The following is a 21,998-nucleotide window of genomic DNA, read 5'->3' as shown; positions in this document are numbered from 1 at the left end:
TATTTTTGCGGATACAAACAGAAAGAGTAAATGAGAAAGGACCTATCATTCAGGTGTAGAATATTTGTTTTCAGCTACCGGTTGACACAAGAGTTAGAAAATTAGAAAATTCTCAATTTGTAATATTTATCCCGACGTTTGATTAAAAAGAATTGATTATTTTTAAAGGAATACTAATTATAAAATAACGGTATATACAACAATAGTATAAACAAAAATTATATCGGTTTAATAATATATATAAAAATTATATGAAAATTACAGCCAAAGGAGAAAAAGTAAAAAGTGAAAATAAAATGACGAAACTTGTAATAGATAGGAAAAAGCGGCCGAATGCTAATTAGCGTAAGAGAATTGCCTGGAACCCTCTTTTTCATTCATAACAGCTGATTCATTCATCCGTTCATTCATCCGTTCGTTTGTACGTTTCCAATTAACCTCATTACGCGTTCCAGGAGGCTCGAATCTCGAGGGAGAGACAATGACGAGAAACCAGCCGATCTACTTACGCAGAAAACGAACACGATTACGATTTCTTACGCGTTCGCGATTTTTAGTATACATACCGATGTCTTTATTACGCGATAGAAAAGGCCGAAGTAAAAGGAAAAAGGTTGATACGATGAAGTCGAACGAAGTTATGAGTGTATAAATCACGACTGGGAAACGCGAAGGTTATCTTGACGTTTCATAGCACGTTAACGTAAATGGAATAATTGAATTTCTTGCGAGTTACTCACGAGTTTAATCGCACGATGATTGTTTAGTCCTTTAAGAGTTATTTCCAAAGCAATTTCATTGTCATTTCTTCCTTTGCTTATTTAAGGCGTATTTTATTGCAAGAAAATTGAACGTTTCAAGTAATTCTTTTTATAGAGTCTAAGTTATTATCGATAATTGTATTTAACTATACTAAATTTGATATTTAATAAATAAATGCTTTTCCAGAAATGGGAAAGAATGGGAAAGAATAAAAATGAAATTCATCGTTAATTAAATTAGACATAAATCGCGAAATAGTATTTATTGACATTAGCGATACACAGTGAGAACAAAGAGGAAATGAAAAAGGAATTTTGCCAATTTCCATTTCCAACGAGTGTACGTAACAATTAGTAATTTTCGTTTGTTTTATAACGATAGTAAATAATTCTCCTTCTTCTTATTTGTGGAGTATCTTTTTCTCAGACGGCTGTTTTTAAGGGATTTTAATTACTGAGAAAGCGTAATGAATTTCGCAGTGTGTACATATACATGTGTGTAATGACAAAAACACAGTGTAATTTATTTCGAGAATTTTTATTACATCCAGAGGAAGGGGGGGGTGAAAGTTTTTAACATATTGAATAAACAAGCTGTATTTACGCAATATTTGTCTATGATGTAATTTTATTGTTAGCATCGTGCTACTGAATACAAGTTACTTTCACTTTATGAAATTGAAACAAACATCGATGTATTTCATCATTGTAAGAAACATCGTTCTTTAGCAATTTCTTTTACGAACACATGCGCGATATCTTATTACAATTAAATATTGTAGTATCGTGGACGAAAGACCTAAGAAATATCGGGCGAACTATAAACAATGTCGCGAGTAAGCCTAAGTGCCGACAGACCCATCAATGTATCGTCGGTCGTTCAATCGAATAATAACGCGGAAAAGGCCTGCCTGACCCTGACCACGAGCGGTTGCGGAACATGTGCGTGGTGGGGCTAAGAGAAAAGACAAAGGGATGCTAAGGGTGAAAGACGAATTAATAGTCAGTGTTAGTTAATAAGTCAGAGAGTGCGAATTGCGTTGTCGAGATAGTGTTGCTCTAGCGTTGTCGAGACAGTGGTCCGCGTGAGAGAGAGCGTTGGAACTGTGGTGACGAGAGTTGCTGTTGTTATTTCTGTATTTAGAGGTAGGATCACAATAGCTATTAGTTTATTCTTCGGATAAATTTATCACACCGTTCTGAACTAAATAACCTTTATTGCACTATCTTACGTGGACTAGAGATAAAAACAAAAGAATATCTTAAACCTATCGATTATATGTAGAACTATCTTATAGTTACTATTTATTGTAACTAGCGCATCTGCATATGGATGGCGAGCGCGAACTCACGTTACTTTCAACAGTTGCAAATTAACTATATAGTTGTCTAAATCATAGTACGTTATTGTATTTAGTTCACGTTAAACAACCATCGTTTCCTGTTTAACCAACACCTGTTTAATCCATTTTAAATAAACTAATTGTAGTAAGAGCCTACAATATTCTTAACAAATGCAACAATTTTCTCATCTTTTCATAATAATATACGTATAAAAAATATTAAATTCTCATGAATCGTTTGATCAGGTTCGTTAATAAATTATCTAATTTAGAATTTTAATTTAAAATTTGTATCTCAAAGATAGTTTGAATTATCATATTGAATGCTGTATAGATTTGGAAGCAGTTTATTCCCATTGCTAGTCCTCTGCAACCCGCGTGGTCGAAGCCACTGATTTAGCAACTCCCTCGTTTGGTTTCGCGATAACACGCGCCTCTATTGACTACGAGCTAACCGTAAATTAGAGGCTAAACTTTCCGAGAGCTGAAGCTCGTCCGCCTTGTCTTTCGTTTTCTTTCCCCGCTTCCTTGCCAAGGAAAACTCGTCTCGACTTGCAACCTTTTCATACTGTACCTCTTCTACGAACCATAAACATAAACATCTACGGTGATGTCTTGCGGAGAAATAATCGACTGACGGGCTGTTGGACAGATTTTCATTCTTGTAAACATGCGAAATATACTTTAAAAGAACTTGTCCTCTGAATTAGAAAAAGTACTTCATTATCGATTATAACGTAACGCGCATTTTTCAACATTTTTTTTTTTTTTTGAACGAAACCTTAAAGAAGTTTGCAACTTTTAGCGAACAAAAAACGGACATTTACCTAATAGAAAATGCTGGGTTTTCCCATAAACAAGGTCAGCCATGAGCTACGTTGGTAGGAGGCTTCCTCCTCCTATCTTCATTCATTAACGCTGATGATAACCAATGGGTATCGCGGATCGTTACCCCCACTTTTCATAACGAAAATTGTGAACAACAAATCCGCTTCCCTCGTTCAAAAAATACCGGCACACCGAGATTTCCTCCGTAATTACACGAGAGCGGAGGTTCAGTTATCTTTCAGTTCTAACAGACTCAACGCCTCAAGACTTCTTCGACCACAACATATCTACCAGGACTCGAGCTCTGTCTTCAGATCAGTCATAATCTCTACACTGATTCTCTCATCTAAGAGTAATCCATTTATTCTTCACTTACATCTTACGCATCAGCGTTACTATCTTATGTAAAATTGTTGGAAATGCATAGTTTATAACCCTGTTAATCGCAGCGTTATACCACCTCAACCACCCCTATTATCTCAACGGAAATCAGGGGATTGATCTGTTCACGGCGTCGATTATTACAATCGTAACGGGAATTTACGACTCCCGTTGACGCATTTCATCGCGAACGCGTTTCCCCGCGACTGGTCGAAAATACACATGGCATCGGATTTAAAACTCAATAATTCAATAACTTAAAGCCCGAACAGAAACTCCAACCGCTACCACACGCGATAAACCATAAGATGGAAAATAAATCTGCAAAGGACGGAAGACCGAGTGAATTCGCGACGATCCATAGATCATCGGGAAGCATAGAAACCGTGCGAGAACGCGAAGGGGCATAAATCGATCCGCTTACTGCGCGCGCAGCTGTCCGACTTGAAAAATCGCGCGGGATGATGCGCGCGCACACGCCGCTCGCACTCTCGGGGAATTACCGCGAGATAGCGATCGCGTTTTGCCACAACTTTGTGAAAGCGTTGCTCGCTCGCGCCACGCTGGTAGGTGTATGGAAACGAGCGTGCCTCGTTTAACATCGTGACACACCACTTCCTGCATCCTCGCCTCCTCGCCGTGTCCAATTGAAATTTTCCAGCTCCACGTATAGTTTTCATTGAAAGTAGCTCGTTTTACGAGCCATAAAGTCTTCATATCTTTTCACCTGCAGTCTTTGTCACTTCGTTGTGAGAAAGTTTTGCGTAGGGTTGATTACTTTGCGAATTATATCGATGGTATAGATATTTTTTTTTTTTTTTTTAGAATGTTTAGGCGACTGAAGTTAAGTCTTTCTGGTAGACGTTTTAAAATTGTTAAATATTAGATGATCGTTCTTAGTTTGGATATTATCTTGTTTAAAGGGCATCAGTGTGCGCTGTATTCTTCACTGGTTTGATGATGAGATATTGTATATAATGAATGGAGTAACAAGTTCGTTCGGATTTTCGTTAAAGAGCACGTCTATCTGACCAAAGAGTCATTTATTTATCCCATTTATTGGTAAATGCAGATATATCTTCACATCATATAAATGATTCTTGCAACGTTCCTCGAAATGCATACATCAATGAAAAGCTAGTTAATCTTTCTTAACATTTCTTAATGTGATCTGCATTTCTCAAAGAAATGCGTGTCAAACAGATCTTTAGAAAATTCTACAACCAGTGAAATGAATAATAATTCGAAACTAACCATGAATTCACAATATCACAACCCATGGAATTTTGCTTATATCTATAGCAACATTTTCATAGAAAGAAAACTCCTAGAGAGATGTAAGTTTCGCACTTTGCCATTTAAGAAGAAATCACCTGTTAGCACGTGAATCACGGGGTCCCCTGAAGAGCTTACGGGATAGATACGCTGTGTAAACGACGAGTAAATCACGCTTGTTGCAGCAGAGGGAAACACGAGACGGGTGACATTTTAAAGCCACCTTTTGCCAGCCTGTAATCCACAATTGCCGATGTTGGCTCACGAACCATCGACCTCGCCTTTATGATTTCTTCCCTCTCGAGCCGCGTCTTCTTTCTGCTACGTTTCTTCCCTTGCTTCCTTTCCTTTCTTTTCTTTATTCGTTTTCTCTGTTCGTATTTTCCGCCTCTATTGTACTCTTCGTTAGCTTTTTATTGGGATTGATGGTCGATGAAGCGTTTGTACTGCGATTCTATGACAGTGATTCTCATTGTTCAAGAATTTTTTAGATTCCTGGTCGAGACGATAGGAGTCTGAGGTTAGGGTTGAATGCCGATATAATGGAACGATTTGTTGCCTCTTTTTCGTTGACTGATTAAGTATCTTTTTATTAACTTGGCCAGGAATCGTTTCTATTACGTTTTGAAATTATTAACAGTCGTTTTCGTTGACTTGGAATTATTGGAAATTTGTTCTGTAGTTGGTGGAATGATTTATTACAACGATAACGAAAAATAATTTTTCTTCTGAAATCATCGGGAATAGTTTCCGTTGACTCGAAAATGTTCGACAATTGCTTTCATAGATTGGTCTTACCTTAGAAACGTTTGACAATCATTTCCATTGTTTGTGCATTAACATCAACCTTACCAGGCCCAGTAAAACGACGGGTTTCAAAATTTAACTTAAAATTGTACTCTGTGAACAAAGAACAAACTAGACAAGAGAGAAGAGATCGTATTTCGTTAACGTAAAAGCACATAGAAAGCCCTGATGGTCAAAGCCGTAGCTCGTCATAATCGGCCGTTCAAAGCTGAACGTTCGTTTGGAAAGGGGCAATCGCACCGGTGGGTTCATCGTTTTATGAGACCAATGGAAATTTATAGGGGTAGCCAGGGGAGTTTCGTACGGGATATAGCACGAGTTTAGCCACATTGTTCGATAGCGTTTTCTGGGGTGGTTTAACCGGTAGTAGCCACCAGAGGGGAGAATTTTCTCTAGGACGATACAAGCAAACGACCAGGCCAGGCCATTGTCTTGCAAATCCCTCGAAATTTTATTGTTCATCGACAATGTGTTTCACTCTGACACGTCGTTCAATCGGTTACTGGTGGATCGTCCGACTTGGAAAAACGGTCTGTCGTATTATAATTGCAAATTGTGTTCGCTGATAAATGATCCTATTGGGATACTTTGTTCCAGCCGGACTTGTAATTATGGGTTTAGTTTTATTTGAGTATTTCTGTGCACCTTTATGAAAGCGAAGGTTTGATGAATTAATTGTTCCCTTTTTAGTTCATTTTAAATACTTTTTTAAAAATTAATATTTCCATTCATTGGTGTTTCATTGGAGTTCTTCAACATCATTGGTGTTTAATATTTTTAATACAATTTAGTCTGTATTATTAAGTATAGTTTTAAAATATCCTACAGTTAATTGAAATAGTTTTTGTATAATTTGATGCGCTCCTTTAACGATTAACTGAGGTCTGTTGTTATTTAACGAAGTATCAACGAGAGAGTTAACAAATTTGCTGAGATCGTAGAAACACCTAAATTCGCGTATATGTAATCACGAATCTCACAGCCGATAAAAAGTCATTTAAACACCTACCACACAGTATGCACATGCTAACCGCAAAGCCCATAACCGTTCATATTCAATCAGCCGCGACCCACTCGTATCCATAAACCAATCTATAAATAAAATCGGACTGAATTAAACGTTCGTGCTCGATCGACTTCCACTTCTAATAAAGTAAAAAGGACGGACAATTGCAGAGAAATAAAAACAAAATCATAAACAATGAGTATAGTATATTTGGAAGTGTAGCATTTTTTCATCATAGTTGAAATGATTAGACAGTAATGATATTTTCCTAACTTTTTTTAATGATATACTTCTATACTCTATTAATTATACACTACAAAGATATTATTATTTTCTTTACTACTAAAAAATTATATATGCAATTTCATTTATTTTAGCTGTGGAATTTAGTTTCAAAAATACTTTACGGGATGCGCAGATAGAATCGAACAACGACGAGTATACACGTCGAACGCAGTTAACTGCAGAATAAACTACTTATTCCGTTAATCTAAATTAAATATCCGAAATGAATTCTACGCATATATAACATAATAATAAAAATGAAAATAAGAAGAATAATAATAAATAAAGTCATCGCTCGGTGGCTATTATTATTCAAAATTAAATACTTGGAAATTTCATGCGTAATATAACGATAAAGACAAAAATTTGACAAGCACGTGATGAAACAGGATCAATTGGTGTTTCAGGTATCGATCAAGCAATATGTCGGTGCTTCTGGAGGCGAGGTCTTACAGGCCCTTCAAATCCTCGGAGGAGTATTTGGTCGCGATGAAAGAGGATCTGGCCGAGTGGTTGAACGCGCTGTATCCGGAGCTGAGAATCAACGTTGACAATTTTATGGACAGGTTGGACACCGGCGTCGCTCTTTGCAAAGTAAGTGGCCGTAGAACGATTTATACGTTCCCAGAAGTACATATAAACTAGCTCCAACTGTCTATCTTCGCGCGTATGTATGAAACTATATACAGGGTAGACCTAAATAGAACCATGAAACAGATAAACTACCCTGTATGCACGACGATATATCAAAATTATGATTTATGAAAGGAAAAGTAAACGCTAGATGCATACACATAGTTGACTATCTTCTATTTGCAATGAATTTATCAACATTCGTGAGATACGACTATTTTTTCTAGATTGCGTCAACTGCACAGCGTAAAATTTAATACAATCTTATAATGAAACTTAATATCATAGATAAGATTCGATAAATATAATATATAGACGTGTGTATAGGAACATTTCGTGTAAAATGAAAAATTCGAAAAAAAAAAAAAAGAAAAAACGGAAAGTAGGTACGCAAGCGTGGAAATTGAAGAAATTCTACGCAAATTATTATACTATGGAGGAACGTCAATCTAAGTTTGGCAAGTAAAAATTAAGAGTTTGCCCCCATTTCGATCAATGATCAATCTTATCTCTTATGTTTGCCAACGGTAGCACCCTATTTATTTATTCCTTCTCTTTTTCTTTTTCGTTTCTTATCGCAGAAAACAAGGTGTGTTCAATTCCTCCACGACTATGAATCGTGAAGTAAAGAAAAGATATCTACATGTACGATGGATTGAAAATGAAATAGGACGAAGGTTCGATTGTAGGATTTTGTTTCTCAGAAGTGTAACTTTTGACTCACCATGTATATGTGCGTAATTTACAATTATTGGCTTTAGAGACGTATCGTAAAGCGGGTTTATGATATTGTGAGGACTTTTAGTATTTGTAGGGTGAAGGAAGTCTTGTTAAAAGGAAATTCAATTCCGTTTGATCGTGTCATAATTCAATTTTACTACCGTGGCATTTCCGGTTGTTAAGTGATTGGTAGATTGTAATATACTTAGGATCGTGTGTTGAAGAGTACAATAGGAAAATTGTTCGTAGACAGGTCCTGTATTATTGTAGTAACAGTTTGTAGTTATAGTATTTCAGGTACTTAAAATCGACTTATGGTAGAATAACGAAAGAATAAAGGTTTTCGTTGTATCGCCCTAACGGTTTAAATTTAAAAGGAAAGAAAAGAGGAAAATAGGGGCACCGAGTAGCTCGCTTCAGCCGCTCCTCATCGTGTCACAGAGTTTCTTGCACGCGCCGACTTAATTCATAATTCAAGTGGCGTTGAAGCAACAGCTTCCGGTGGACGTCACACGCATCCTTCTTCCTCTGTTTCACGATCCGCGACCAAACTACGTGCTCCATGCGGCTTCTATGCATTTCCATTTAACACTTCACTGTATTAGTAGCCGTATTAGTATATGTAGCTGTATTAGTATAAGTGTGTGTATTTGTTGCACGCGTCGTTTTCACGTTACTCACGCGCAGAATTTTCAAGAAGCTACTGGGAATCACGGGTTGCGAACCATCACTTCTCTCGGTCTTCTTTTTTCAATTAATAAGTTGTTTCTTATTTTAGAACGTAGCTCGAGATCTTTGAACTTTCTTAGATTCTCTTCTAATTTCGCGAGTAATTTAGTTTCCATTGAAATTGTGCGAACAACGACACTTTTATTCTCATTACAAAAACAACATAGGAGTAACGGTAAAGAGTAAAAGTAACATAACAGCGTTAGTTTCCAAACAATAGTTCATTATCATGTTAAATATCAAAATTTGGTAAACGTGAAATAAGACGAAATACAAGATATAGCATGATATTTAACAATCTGAATCGTTACGTGTAATATTCTAGAATTTTAAATTTTAAAAGTAACAACTCTGGCCCTATCTCTCTAACAACATACAAAAATGGAAAGTGGAATTTTAATCAAACGGAGAAGAATTCCTCGAACGCAACTTTTATTCTTCCAGATGCACTTTCGTTTGTTCCTGAAAACACTCAACCGTAAAAAGTATCCTGGAAAATATCGAAACGTGAAAATTTTCGAGCGATAGATTGCTAACAGGCAAAACGGTAGCCTCATAATTGGAATTCTTGCACGAGCCAGCGCGTGGTAAAACCGTTGAACGAATTCCCCAGTAAAATAATCAAAGGTCCACATCGAGCTCTGGAAACGAGTTCTCGGCGTGCTTTTGCGCGCGATAAAGCATTTGGAGAGCAAAGGGAGAAGTGGAGACTGTCGTGGCGAGTACTGGAACCGGAGGCGATCATTAGGCCGGATCCGAATGGTCGCGAAAACCGTGAAAAATCACCGTCTATAACTGGAATGCCGATTATTATTAACCACGCCACCATCGATATTCGTTTCTATTCTATCGCGTTTTAATTTAGGGTTACGGGCGAATAGGCGTGCAAAACAGAAACGATATCCGCGTTGCAAAGGGAGGGTGCTGGCTGGAAGAATCTGCGATAAATTTCACGGAATTTACAATCGAGATAAAAGGCGAATTTGCATCGGGTGGAAATAACTGGTCGTCGCGTGGTTGCGATCATAGCGGCGTAACTTAGCTCGGTTTATGGTCAACTGGGACTAGTTTAACGATACACTCGGCTACAGAAGTACGTATCATGAAGACCTGAGAATTTATCACGAGACCATCTTTTAATCGTTGCTATTAAAGTAATTAACAAAACGTCCAGCAATTATTATCTCGTTCGAAGAACTATTCGATGTCATAAACACGTTGTTGGGTTATATGCATGTAATCTTATCGATCGAGGCACTCCTGAAAACTGGACAGTTTATTACCAAAATATGTTTCAATCGTTATTAGCAAACTAATTATTAGCTTATAAGGTCTCGAACGATTATCTTGTTTGAATATTCAATGTTTTATAAGAAGAATCTCATCAGTTTTATAAGAATACTCTCGTCAGTTTGATACGCGAGTAATATAATAATAAAATCAACTACTTTTTCTTTGCCTTGTAGCTGTCACGTTTGTTCATTACAATTCCCATCAATTCTGACTTTCACACGAACCGTTCAGAAAATCCATCGATATCTTCGAAACGTCTCAATTGTCGAACTTCATACGAAGATCATAAGTGTCTTAATACTTACGAATGGGACTGTATCTTGATCTTAATATAAAGTATAGTGGTCGAAATGTTTCCAACGATCGATACACCTATAATTGTATCATTTAGTAAGATCGTGTTCCGCATGTCGGTTTTTCGATGTTTCCCGCTCCGGCAGCTGCTACTACAGGGTGTGTTTAAGATGAACAGATTCGATAGGTCTGAATTACTGATCGAACGGTCTCGATAAAGGTATCTAAGTACACATGCATAATGTAACGAGTATGAAGTATTTGCTTTTTATCCGTCGGATATATGTACCTAAATGGGTTAAAAATTTGGATATTGAGAGATAAATAAGTTGTCCAGTTACGCAGCTTGAGTTTCTAATGATAATCATGATATTTGCATATCTTGAACCGCCTACGATGTTCATACGATTTTAACGTCGTTATTTCTTCGAAGCAACTTTTATCGAGCTTTCAGAACTTCGTTTATGTAACAGATACGCTTGCTACAATTATATCAATATCGACGATATTAATCAATTAATTACAGAATATAATAAGAGCATTCTTTCAATTTCCAAGAAAAAAAAAAAAAAAAAAAAACAGAAGAGGCAAACATGTGGAGTTAATGATCGTTTTTGTTACGAACCCTTCAATAATAAATATTCGATCAACGTCGTCGCGGCGGGAGGGTTGAAATCCAGCCACCTCTTGATTCTATAAAATTCGCGAAAATCCAGCACGATTAATTACCTCGGAGCAACGCTGTATGTAAAAGCTAATCGAAGCGTTCGAGCGATATGCCCAACACGATCTCGCCCGAGCCTTTGCCAAACTGTCAAACTAAATGCCGAAATTGGAGCCCCGTGGCGTTACAACTGTTGGAAGGCTGCGTGTCGAAAGAAACACGGGCCTCGTATCTGCCGCGCACGATCGCGTGTGCCATTGAACAGCGCTGATAGAGCAGTCTTTCGTGTGTCGGATTGGCTGTCGGCAGAGCGAGCAGCGAGTAGCTGCTTCGACTTTCACTGATCTACGAGGAGTCGATCGCTGGAACTCGACTCCTCGCGAACTGTCTTTTTATTGGTATAGATAGACTGCGGTTTTTTGTACTTTTCTGGAAGATTTGCGGATGCAAAAGTGCACAGAATGCACATAATATACAAAAGTGTATTAGAAAGAAAAGTATGTCATTTGAAAGATTGTTCCATGCAGATCTCAATCGACGAATTTTGTCAAGTTGTGTGGGAGGCTATTTTGAGCAAAGAATGTTATATACTCGATGGATCGGTTAGTTTTCGAGATACGATGGTGAAGTAGAATAGAACAAGTTTGTAATCAGATGCATTCAAGCTATCTAACTTTTAATGCAATTAATTAACATCGCTGTCCGGTGTAAATATTATTGACGAGGTCAATGTTTTCCTCTTATCAATAAAAAACATAATCATTATAAAAACGTGCAGCTCATATCAGTGAGTACGAGAATAATGCCCTAACTCGACGACTATCAGTATTTCTGTTTATATCTCGAAAACGAAGACGAATCGTACGTAACATGGTGCATATAGGATGTCTCAAAAATCGTTTCACGAGATTTATTAAAATTCTTGCATTTGAAAACTACCGGTTCTCATATGCAAAATGCATATTCTCAGAAATAATATAGGTAATTGAGGTGGATGAAGAGATTGGATGACGATGGGCGAGGAATTGAATTAGGTTTCAATTTATTTCAATTTGTCAGATAGTTTAATAACGTCGAGAATTCTAAAATATTGAAGAGATAGAACAAGTCCTTTAAAGCTAGGTATTAATACCATACAGGAAAATTGTCGTTAAGTGATAGAGAATGTAGAACCAATTATGTACATTAGAAGGTTTCATTAATGTTAGTCCTTCCAAGTGTCCGAGGCTAATTCTGGCAATAAACGTTTCATATATTGAAACCAGTTATTGGGAAATTTAATGGCACTTCTACTCACACAGTCACTGCCAAAGTATTTTTAGCAGTTTACAGCTTCTGTTTAGTAATATCGACTGGTATCGGATCGTACTAATCGCGAGATAAGCCAAAAGTAAGCTGTAGTGCAAATAGATTTAATCTTAGTGAGATCTACTGCCACTACATTCTACTTTTCTGAATAAATTTCACGAATCTTTCAGGTTTGCCATCATCTAACGGACTGTATATTAATTTCCAATCGAATACACCAGTACTTTTCTCTTCTCTATCGTCATCAAGCTAATTTCGCAAATTTATATTTTTCTCAAAATCGTTAAGTCGAATCTATAAAAATGGCTCTGGCATCAGCTTCTCAGTTTTAATTCTACGGATCCTGTCTCTTTCACCATTGCGATTTCTGTGACATTTTCATATATCATTGTTCCACGCGAACAATCTACTTTTGTTAAATAAAATCAATTCTTTAAATCTTCCATTGCTGTTGAACCACGCTCGTCTCTTCTTTTTATCTTCTGTTACCATCGAATCGAACTCGCTGCTTCCTACCTAGCTTTCATGTCGAATTACATTTAATTCTTTGAATATTCCATTGTTATCAAACCAAACTGAGAATCTTCACTTTTCAACCACCGATTCTAATCATCGAATATCAACATTATTTAGTATCAGTTCTGTGCACTTCCTCTACGAATGCATCAAAAATCCCCAGTCTACCATTTACGTAGCTCGCCCTTCTCTTCTACCTTGACTGTCGTCACGGCTCGTAAAGTCTACGTAGTCGCAAAAGGTGATTCGCGAACAGGCCGCGAGGATTGGAAATTCTATGCGACTTCGGTCGTATCGAAGAGAGAGAGAGAGAGAAAGAAAGAAAGAAAGAGACAAAGATGTCTGTAATCCTTTGCTGGCGCAACGGGGGCGAGTAGCCGATGTACCGACTCGGTTGCCCCTTTGTCTGCTCCTTTATCGCGGCTGCCTACTCTAAATATTTCTCTGGCATGAATTTATAACGACGACAATCGCTAATAACGAGTCACGATAACCGTTGTGGCTGCTCCACAAGTCCACAAGCCGCAACCTATGGCGATCTGCGGTGGACGATCGTGGGCCAAGCTTTAGGTGAACTGCGCTTGGTTGCGTGAAAAGTGCAGGTGCTCGTGGGTGTTGCGTGTCTGCGCGCAGCTTTCGCGAAGGGTTGTTAAAAAAAATCTGAGATATTGGCTGGCAAGAGTACCAGATCGTAAAAGATTTTTAATTCTCGTAATCTACATTTACTTATTTATTTATTTAATACCAGCCTTGCCAGCTTATACAGAAATGGATTTAGCTTACAATTGCTTTCATACTGCCGTTCTTGTACTATATCTGCCGTGTTTATATACCAGCTGTCTCACTATCGTTGCTTAATCAACCGATTGCTTATTTACTCAACTTATTCTACTCTATCATTACTTTTTTTAATCAGTATAAGATTCCTTGGAATTTTCAATAGCTCTTGACATACCTACTAAGGCTTCAATTTTCATTCTTTACGATTTGTAATCTTCATTAATTCCAATCTTCTCAATGAAAGATCTTAATACTTTAGACGTCAAAAGATTTGTTATCCTCGTTCCATGAACGAGGTTTATAATTAATTAGATTAAACTTTTAATTATATTTAATTTATTTTTAATTATCTTTTTTCTCACGAATCCCGCTAATCTCTGTCAGTTCTAAAAGGAGGCAATCGCGAACTATTTAAGCTCACCTAACTCGAAACTTTATTATCGATTCAATTTCAATTTAATCATTTCTATCGCAATAAACAGCACGTGCGCGAGACATACCTCGAAGGAAAGTTGGTAAATCGGTAATAAGGACGTCTGTTGGTAAAATAGGAAGCCGTTTCATTAAGACTCTTCCAAGAGAGAATGGCCAGGCATTGGATTAATCAAGCGCAATTGTCGACATCTGCTTTCCTTGTCTTCCTTCTTTCACAGTGAATTAGAATTTACAGCAGCTCCATCGAGGTCTCGACTCGCGTAACGCGGCATGTCCCCCTTTTTCAATTTCCAAGAATCGCTTTCCTGGACGAAGATGATTTTTTACCAATTAGCAGTTGGCAGAAACTCGAACCGACGCCGTAATTGGGATTAAACGACGCTTGTCCTTACCCGATCGACGCGCGAATCATGCAAATTAATTGTGTCACGCTTAGAGGGAACAGGCTAATCACCGAGGATATATGTTGCTTCGTTTTGGACGAAGTTGTCCGATAAATCACTGTCGTCTTAAATCGTGTCGTTTATTTGCTGGAAGTTATTTCTGGATTATTGCTCGACCAAGAATTATTTTTAGGTCGAGCGTCATTTTTTAATATCGAGTAATTGTGTATGTAGTTTCTTGATGACATCTCTTTCCTCTTTCCTTGGGATTATTTTTATTGGAATTCATATTAGGTCAAGTATCTTCTTTTAAAGTTTACTATATACAGAGTGTCTCACAGCAACGATGATTCACTTGGTCGACTGGATTCTACGTATGAAAACAATTTAAAAAACTTTATGTTCTTAATAATAGAACTTATATAATAAAAAGTTCATATAATCATTCAGACATGTCCTATTTCATCCTACTTTCAATTCAAAATGATCTGCTTGCGTATAAACGCAAACCCACAGACGTTTTATCATCGACTGTAAGTGTTTGCAAATTGTTTTCCAAATATTGGATTACGTTTGTAAATAAGTATGTGAGATTAGTTCAACTATCCATTTTTCGATAGAATTATTTATTGTAACTCGAAAACATGGTCGAACATACAAAATCTTTTTATTGTTTCCAAAAACAGCATTCGGGATGCCTTGTATGTATTTTTATGGCGAATGTCTTTATTTTGTTTAGTTTGAACTTATTTTTGTTACGATTAACTTTATGTCAAGTGTCTTCTTTTTTTTTAAATTATGTACTTTTCTTTAATGAAACTTTTCACCTTCTTGGATTTGGGATTATTCTTAGCCCAATTACCTAATACCTAAAAAAATACCTAAAAGCATCAGAAATTGATTTAGACCAGTGATCGATTAATGCAATTAAGGATCGCGAGTTACAATCTCATTGGAATTATTGGGTTGGCAACTAAGTGATTGCTGATTTTGTCAATATCGCCTAATGCCAAAATCCGCAATCACTTAGTTGCCACCCCAATATCATAAATTCCTCTACGATTTTATCTCTAGCGATTTAAAATGATTAAGCTTTAAAAGACCATTGGCCTGAAATAATCTAAAATCAAAACAGCGGATAAAAATTCACTCTTTCAACCCCGTAATCTACAAACCCACATTTCGAGACCGCTTGATACGCGAAATGTCTTCTGACCGGTTTTATCAAAATTTGATCCAGTTCGTTCGTGTGGGAAAGAACGGCGAATAAGAAATTCCACGACGTGAAACTGCCACAGGAATCGCGTAATAAGGACACGTGATCGTTCGCGACCCGCATTCTGACACGCGTGTTTCCCTATCTGCCCCAGGATCTCTTGTTTTCCACGTACACCGCTGTATCTACGACTCTAGGCCATTTTACATGCATTTGCATACAAAAAGATATTCAGCCAGTCGTCCTTGCCAACTGATTATCCTTTTCGGAAGGCCAATCTATTTTTGCAGCCAGCAAGAACGAATCTAATCGAAAGACTATCTTTTCTGCTAACTTTTATCAACCCTTCATTCTAGTTTATCAATAGCGTTTATTAACAGACACATGTACATACTTATGCAACTCTGTAGTTGTGGTATACTGAGCTTGATATCTTGTGCATAGCGCGTGCACAATGAAATATATGTTACGATGTTATATCTGCATCATTTGCATAACGTATGCGTGCATTCGTAATTTTACTTCTGATCTTTTTATTTTTTCACGGAGAAGTGCTTTTTTTTGAAATTACAGCTTCGTGGTTTACAACATTCGTGCGATATATACGTATAATTTTATTATTATGATGATTTATTCAAATTCTTACTTTCCTTTTCTTTTTTTGGAATAAAGTATCTTTTTACGTATATCTATTAGTATCCATTATTATTTTAGTTTGATGATAATTTATTAAAATTGGTATTTGTTCACGGTAAAATTTTTGGAAACGGCTTCTTGAAATTATGGCTCTGTGGTTTATAAGATTTGTGTGATATGGATGACTTTATTGTGTAATTTTATTATTGTAGTAATTTATTTAAATCTTCTCATCTATATTTTTTTGTCGCAATGTAAAGTATTTTATAAAAATATTTCAGCGATACTTTTTCACAACGTTGTCTTTTTAATGTTATTCGAATGGTTTTGTCGGCCTATAGAATTTCACAATATACACCAGCTTTTATGATTTTAATTTCGTAATAATTTATTTAAGTATTCACGTCTCGGAATTGAACCGTTTCTTGACATTGAAAATTATCCAAATGATATTATAGCCTTTATATATTTTCGTTTCCTTACACTGAGTATTTCTTCTCCTGTCTTTGCAATTATTCTAAGAATCTGATCTTAGGATCCTAAAAAATCTCGAAATAAATTATTTAAAGCTACCGGTACTTTTCAAACTCTCCACAATTGCCTTAAAAAAAATAAGAAAAATAAAGAAACACCAAAATGAAGTAAAACACTCGAGGAAAAGATCTAAGAGATGATAATTCTCTACTCCGGATATGACATCTTACTTTTCCAGTTCTAAAAAATTTTACACGACGTTCTAAAAGACTTATGACCCTTGTGAAAGACCCTCAAACGTCATTACCAGTTCAAAATCAACTGAAAAGACCTTGTACTTATTATCCAGTGGATTAGTCAGAGGAATTCGACTTGGAACTGGATTAAAAGGCAACTAAAGATATGTAAATCCCAAAAGGTCCTAGACAGTCGTGCTCCAGCATCACCATGGTCGCTCGACATTCTATTTTGGTCGATTGTTTTTCCAGCGCAGCCCTATGCGCCGTGTTGCATCTCGGGGGAGGAATCGTTATATTTAGACGTGAAAAAGGCCGGATGAAAGGACGACTGACTGTTTATTTCTGGTATTCCCCGAAAAAAAGGAGAAAAATTCGGCTAGACCAGCCGACAACAAATCGTTTTGCCTCTATTTCTCACCCTCGCGAAGGGTAGCTGAAGTAGAAACTCGATTCCAGAAAACGTAGACAGGCTAACAAAAGGTCCTGCTACTTTACATTTCTTCCTATTAAATCTTTTGTGTCTTATTTTTTTATTATCTCCTTTCCTGTCTTTGGAAATCGAAATAAAGGGAATTGAAATAAAGGTTTGCTATACTTCCTTACGTTAGATGTATTCTCTGGAGGATCATATTTTTGATAAGTTCGATAATCTTCTGTACGTTGAATGATGGTTACTAAACAGTTTACGTTAGTTTTTACGCGTTTTCAGAAATAAATTTGTTGAAAAGTAGAAAGTGATAAAAACATTGATAAAAATACAGATTTTGTACTTTATTTATACAGGATTTAGGTTGTCCTATTGTAAATCGAGTGTATATTTTAGTAATTTTACGAGTAGTAGTATGAAAAGTTTATCGTTATCGGTTATTATTTTTAGTGGATGGGTTTATGGAATAATGAGATAGATATGTCGTGATATAGGAAGAGGAATGTTAATTAATACAAGAAGCAATTGGCCGGCAGACATATTGCCGTGTTTGATCTTTCACCGGTTGTTTGTTATCAATCTCCGTTATGCTTCGGTAATTAAGATTAATCACCGTGATCTATGGCAAGTATATTGGCGTGCAACTTTTTGCGATTGATCGAGACCCAGTTGGATGTAATAATACGATAGTGAAATCGAAACTGAATCTATCATCTGTAAAAATAATATTTTTTTGAATTCCGTTCTATATCTGGTGTAAAAATAAATGTACACTTGTGATACAGAAATAGAAATTAATTTTCTCTCGAATGCTACGGAATTCAATTTCTCAGTTCGTAATCCGTACAATTTCTAGTTTTGTCAACATTCAATTTCCTCAATTGGCAATTCCATCTCGTTTCTCGTTACCTTAATTGATAATTTACCTCATTCCTAATTCCCTCAATTGGTAGTGTTCCCAGGTCCGGATTTTTCTAGTTGACAAATGCTCAAATTGCCAATGTTATCAATTTCTGAAAGCTGAGACCTACATCAGTTGATAATTTTTACGATTCACAACCTCTTCGATTGATAACTTTCCTAAATTTTCCAATTTGCAATGATTTTTTCAATTTTCGAATTATCAAATGGAAAATTGTCTGCTTGTCAATGTTTCCAGCGTGACATTTCGACTTTTTCAATTTTCAACTCTTTTTTTACAATTCTGATTTTTCAACTTTACGATTTCCAATTGTTCCAGTTCAAAATTGTCGAATAGTCAAGTTTCTCAACTATCTTCGTTACCTGCACTACGCATCTTTCTAACTTTGATTTCAATATAAAATCCTCCGCTACAAATTTAGCTATTGAAATCGGATTTCCAGCGGTCACAAAGTCCTTTGGACGCCAATTTGTACAACGCGATATCTAACGCAAAGCCCTGTTATCTCGAGATTAAACCAAATAGCGAGTGTCACCGAAACGTCGCGTCGGTGTCGTGTCACACAATTCACAATGCTCTTGTGACGGGACATTTGAATCGTTGAAACGCTTCGCTTCAAACGCCCGTCGAGACGGATTAGCCGATGGAAAGTGTGCTTTATTCGGTGTAAAGTGCTGGTGGCATTTGCACGAAAGCGAAACGAGACACTTGCATACGCGAAATTTGCTCGAATAGAAACCGTTTCTCCTATTCTTAAGCAGTTCCACTTTATCTAGTTAGTGGATCATCAACCGTTTCTACCATCCTAATCTCATCTAGGAAACTTAGACAACAACTAGAAAACCATAAATTTATTTCATTCTTACCAGATTATATCACATTTGTATGAATCAAAATACAGATATGTTAAATTCTCATTATTAATCAAACCACCATACGATATCTGCATAGTTAAATTCAATCATATAGAAAACCTGTTTGTCCCATTTATCTCACCATCCACTGGTACAGTCATTTGCTGATCTTTTTATCTGTAATTTTTATAAAAGATATCTGCAAACCTAACCTCAATCATACAACGAACTTGAAAATTATTCCTTTTTCACCAGACTATCCCATAATCGTATGAATTCAAATTCGAATACAATATCAAAATCTTCCGACTATCAATCAAACCATCAATGATACGTGCAAACCTAACCTCAACCATATAGAAAACTCTAAATGTATTTCTTTTCTACAAAGCAATTCTCCCTTCTTATAACGTGGAATTCACATTCCAAACTCTTCTGTATCATCAATCAAACCACAAACGATATCTACAAACCTAACCTAACCTAACCTCGCCTAACCTCACCTATCACGACCGGACGCTAACTCAATTAACTCTCGAACGCGGCAGTTCTTGGAACGCGTTCGGCTCGTCGAGATGAATCAAACTTGTTGGCAGTCGGTCGGTATCGCGTCATAAATATCTATTTACCAATGGGTATTGGTTTCTCCGTAATGTATTGCGGTGTTCGACTGGTTGAAGGCAGTTTTCCCACAGTGTCCCGGCCGTCGCGGAGTAATCCACATCAGCTGGCTATTAAGTAATTGAGCGTACAATTGGCTGCGCAAAATAATCCGTAACATAATTAATAGCTACATATTTATTGGAGATAGCGTATCGTGACCTCTTGTTGGATAAGCGTGACAAGATAATTATGTTTAAAAAATTAAGTCTACACGTGTACCAGCTGCGTATGCATAGGTGCGCGCGACGATATACCAGTCATAGAAAATTGCGCAGCAATTGCACATGTTCTAGCTGTCTCTCCACAATGTCGATTATGTTTGTCTCGTTCATTAAATTCTGTTATTATCGTGGAAAATTGCACGCAAGTTAGAATTATCTAGGTTAGATGGCTCTTCATAGAAATTATTTTTAAAAGTTTTACGATAGATCGATGATGAGTGTTAAGATTAAGCTTGATTGCTTTCGATATAAAGTACTTTTAACAATACAAAACAGATGAATCATTGGAAGATACGCGTTTTGAGATATGGGAAAAACTACGGGTGTTAAGCGATTATGTATCGTAACCTATTGTTGTTAGCGATTAGATCGATCGAGTTGCTGTTATTCAATAAAATTGATTCGTAATTGCTATATTCCATATTTTTTCAATGAAGAAAGATAAACAGAGAAATGTACGTGGAGATTCATTTTGAAGAATCTTTTCTTTGATTTTTTAATATGTAATATATGATATATATTTATTTATCTTATCAAGATAGGAGTCTCCACATAAGGCTGGTTTCAAAGTGTACCACGAACAACACTGATAATATATCTATTAAAAACTTCTGTAAGTGTTTGAATACTTTCGCAGACTACTGTATAATTTCACAGTAGCAATTAACCACTTGTGCATCCAATTCCTAATCCCGTTGCGATACTCGAATCTTTATGTTTCAATCTTGCTCTTACCTCAGCAAACATAGACATTTAACAATGCGTCAAGAAAATATTTAACGTAAAATTGAACGAAGAAATGACGTACATCGATAATAATTTCTTCATATTTTATCGAAGATCGAGATATTGTCTGACGTTAGAGAGATGCAACCGGTCCGGAAATGATCAAAACGTAATTAATCTCGAGTCGAAGAATTTTGTATCGAAGTTCCTAATTCCTGGTCGAAGTGAAAGGAAAATGGAAGTTGGCGGAGAGGATTCGCTCCAAAACGCAAATAACGAGCATGCCATATAATAAACACGGCTTTCGACCGTGAAAGAATAGCTTGTAGTTTCTACAACGGGCCAGGGAAAATCTTGTAACGGTAGAACGAGTTAAAAAGCGGATGTTTTCTATTCTTAAGGGGCACGGTGTTTCCTATTTTCACCCATAGACTCGTCTACTTTACAGGAATGCTTGCTTTTCCGACTCTCCTTTTCCCATGCATAAAAACTACCAATTAGAGTTGGCCATTGTGCGACCAGTTATTTCTCGTGCGCGCTAACAACGACAAAAACGGAAGAGGTTCTTCTCGTCGACTTCCGTGACACGCGAAAAAACCATGCAGATGATTCACGACACGAGTGTCGGCCACAAATTACAGTATGCAACGTGAAAGTTCCAATATTTATCGTCTTTGAGTAGGAGGGATACGTGAATCGAGACTTTTTTGAAGTATAGTTGCCTCGAAGTCGATTAGTGTTTTCCTCTCCCTTAGGCTATCTTCCTTTTTTCTTAAGATTCTTCATCGTTAGAATTTTTTACATTATTTATTACCAAGTTTATTATTAATTGGTTAGAAAGCTTGTTTTTCCTTACTCGTCTCTTTTTTTTTAGATATAAGTCTGATATTGATTTACTCTTCGATTTATCCTATAACAAACTAAATTTCCTTTTGATTTTGTATCATTTCTTCGTATGAGCTATTGATCTGCGTGAGTGAGACGAACGAGCAAAATCGATGGAAAAACGAGAGAGGAAAATCCATACCATCAACGTGGGGGTCGAAGAAAGAAGCGAATACAATCGAGAGACTTTTCCGGGATTGAAAATTATTTAACAACTTTGCAATTAGGAATTACCGATTGTTTTACAATTTTTCGACCAGGACTCAAAAATCATCCAACTAATTTCGTAATTAG

General features: G+C 36.6%; 1 protein-coding gene across 3 annotated transcripts in view; it reads left to right on the top strand.

The window, feature by feature from the left end:
* LOC138187387 (GAS2-like protein pickled eggs) overlaps positions 1 to 21,998 on the top strand; it is an 87,837-nt gene that overhangs the window by 12,649 nt on the left and 53,190 nt on the right. For 2 of the 3 annotated variants that reach the window (XM_069128113.1, XM_069128114.1), the window contains exon 2: positions 7,094 to 7,280. In XM_069128113.1, the coding sequence (XP_068984214.1) occupies positions 7,110 to 7,280 (171 nt within the window). In that variant the 5' untranslated portion in view covers positions 7,094 to 7,109. Of the gene's footprint in view, positions 1 to 7,093; positions 7,281 to 19,930; positions 19,948 to 21,998 lie in introns of those variants that run through there. The other variant, XM_069128115.1, reaches the window with a different exon arrangement.

Source organism: Bombus flavifrons, chromosome 15, assembly GCF_040668555.2.
Source record: "Bombus flavifrons isolate JBK064 chromosome 15, iyBomFlav1_principal, whole genome shotgun sequence".
Taxonomy (NCBI): domain Eukaryota; kingdom Metazoa; phylum Arthropoda; class Insecta; order Hymenoptera; family Apidae; genus Bombus; species Bombus flavifrons.
Note: the sequence above shows the minus strand (reverse complement) of the source record. Positions and strands in the feature narration are given on the sequence as shown.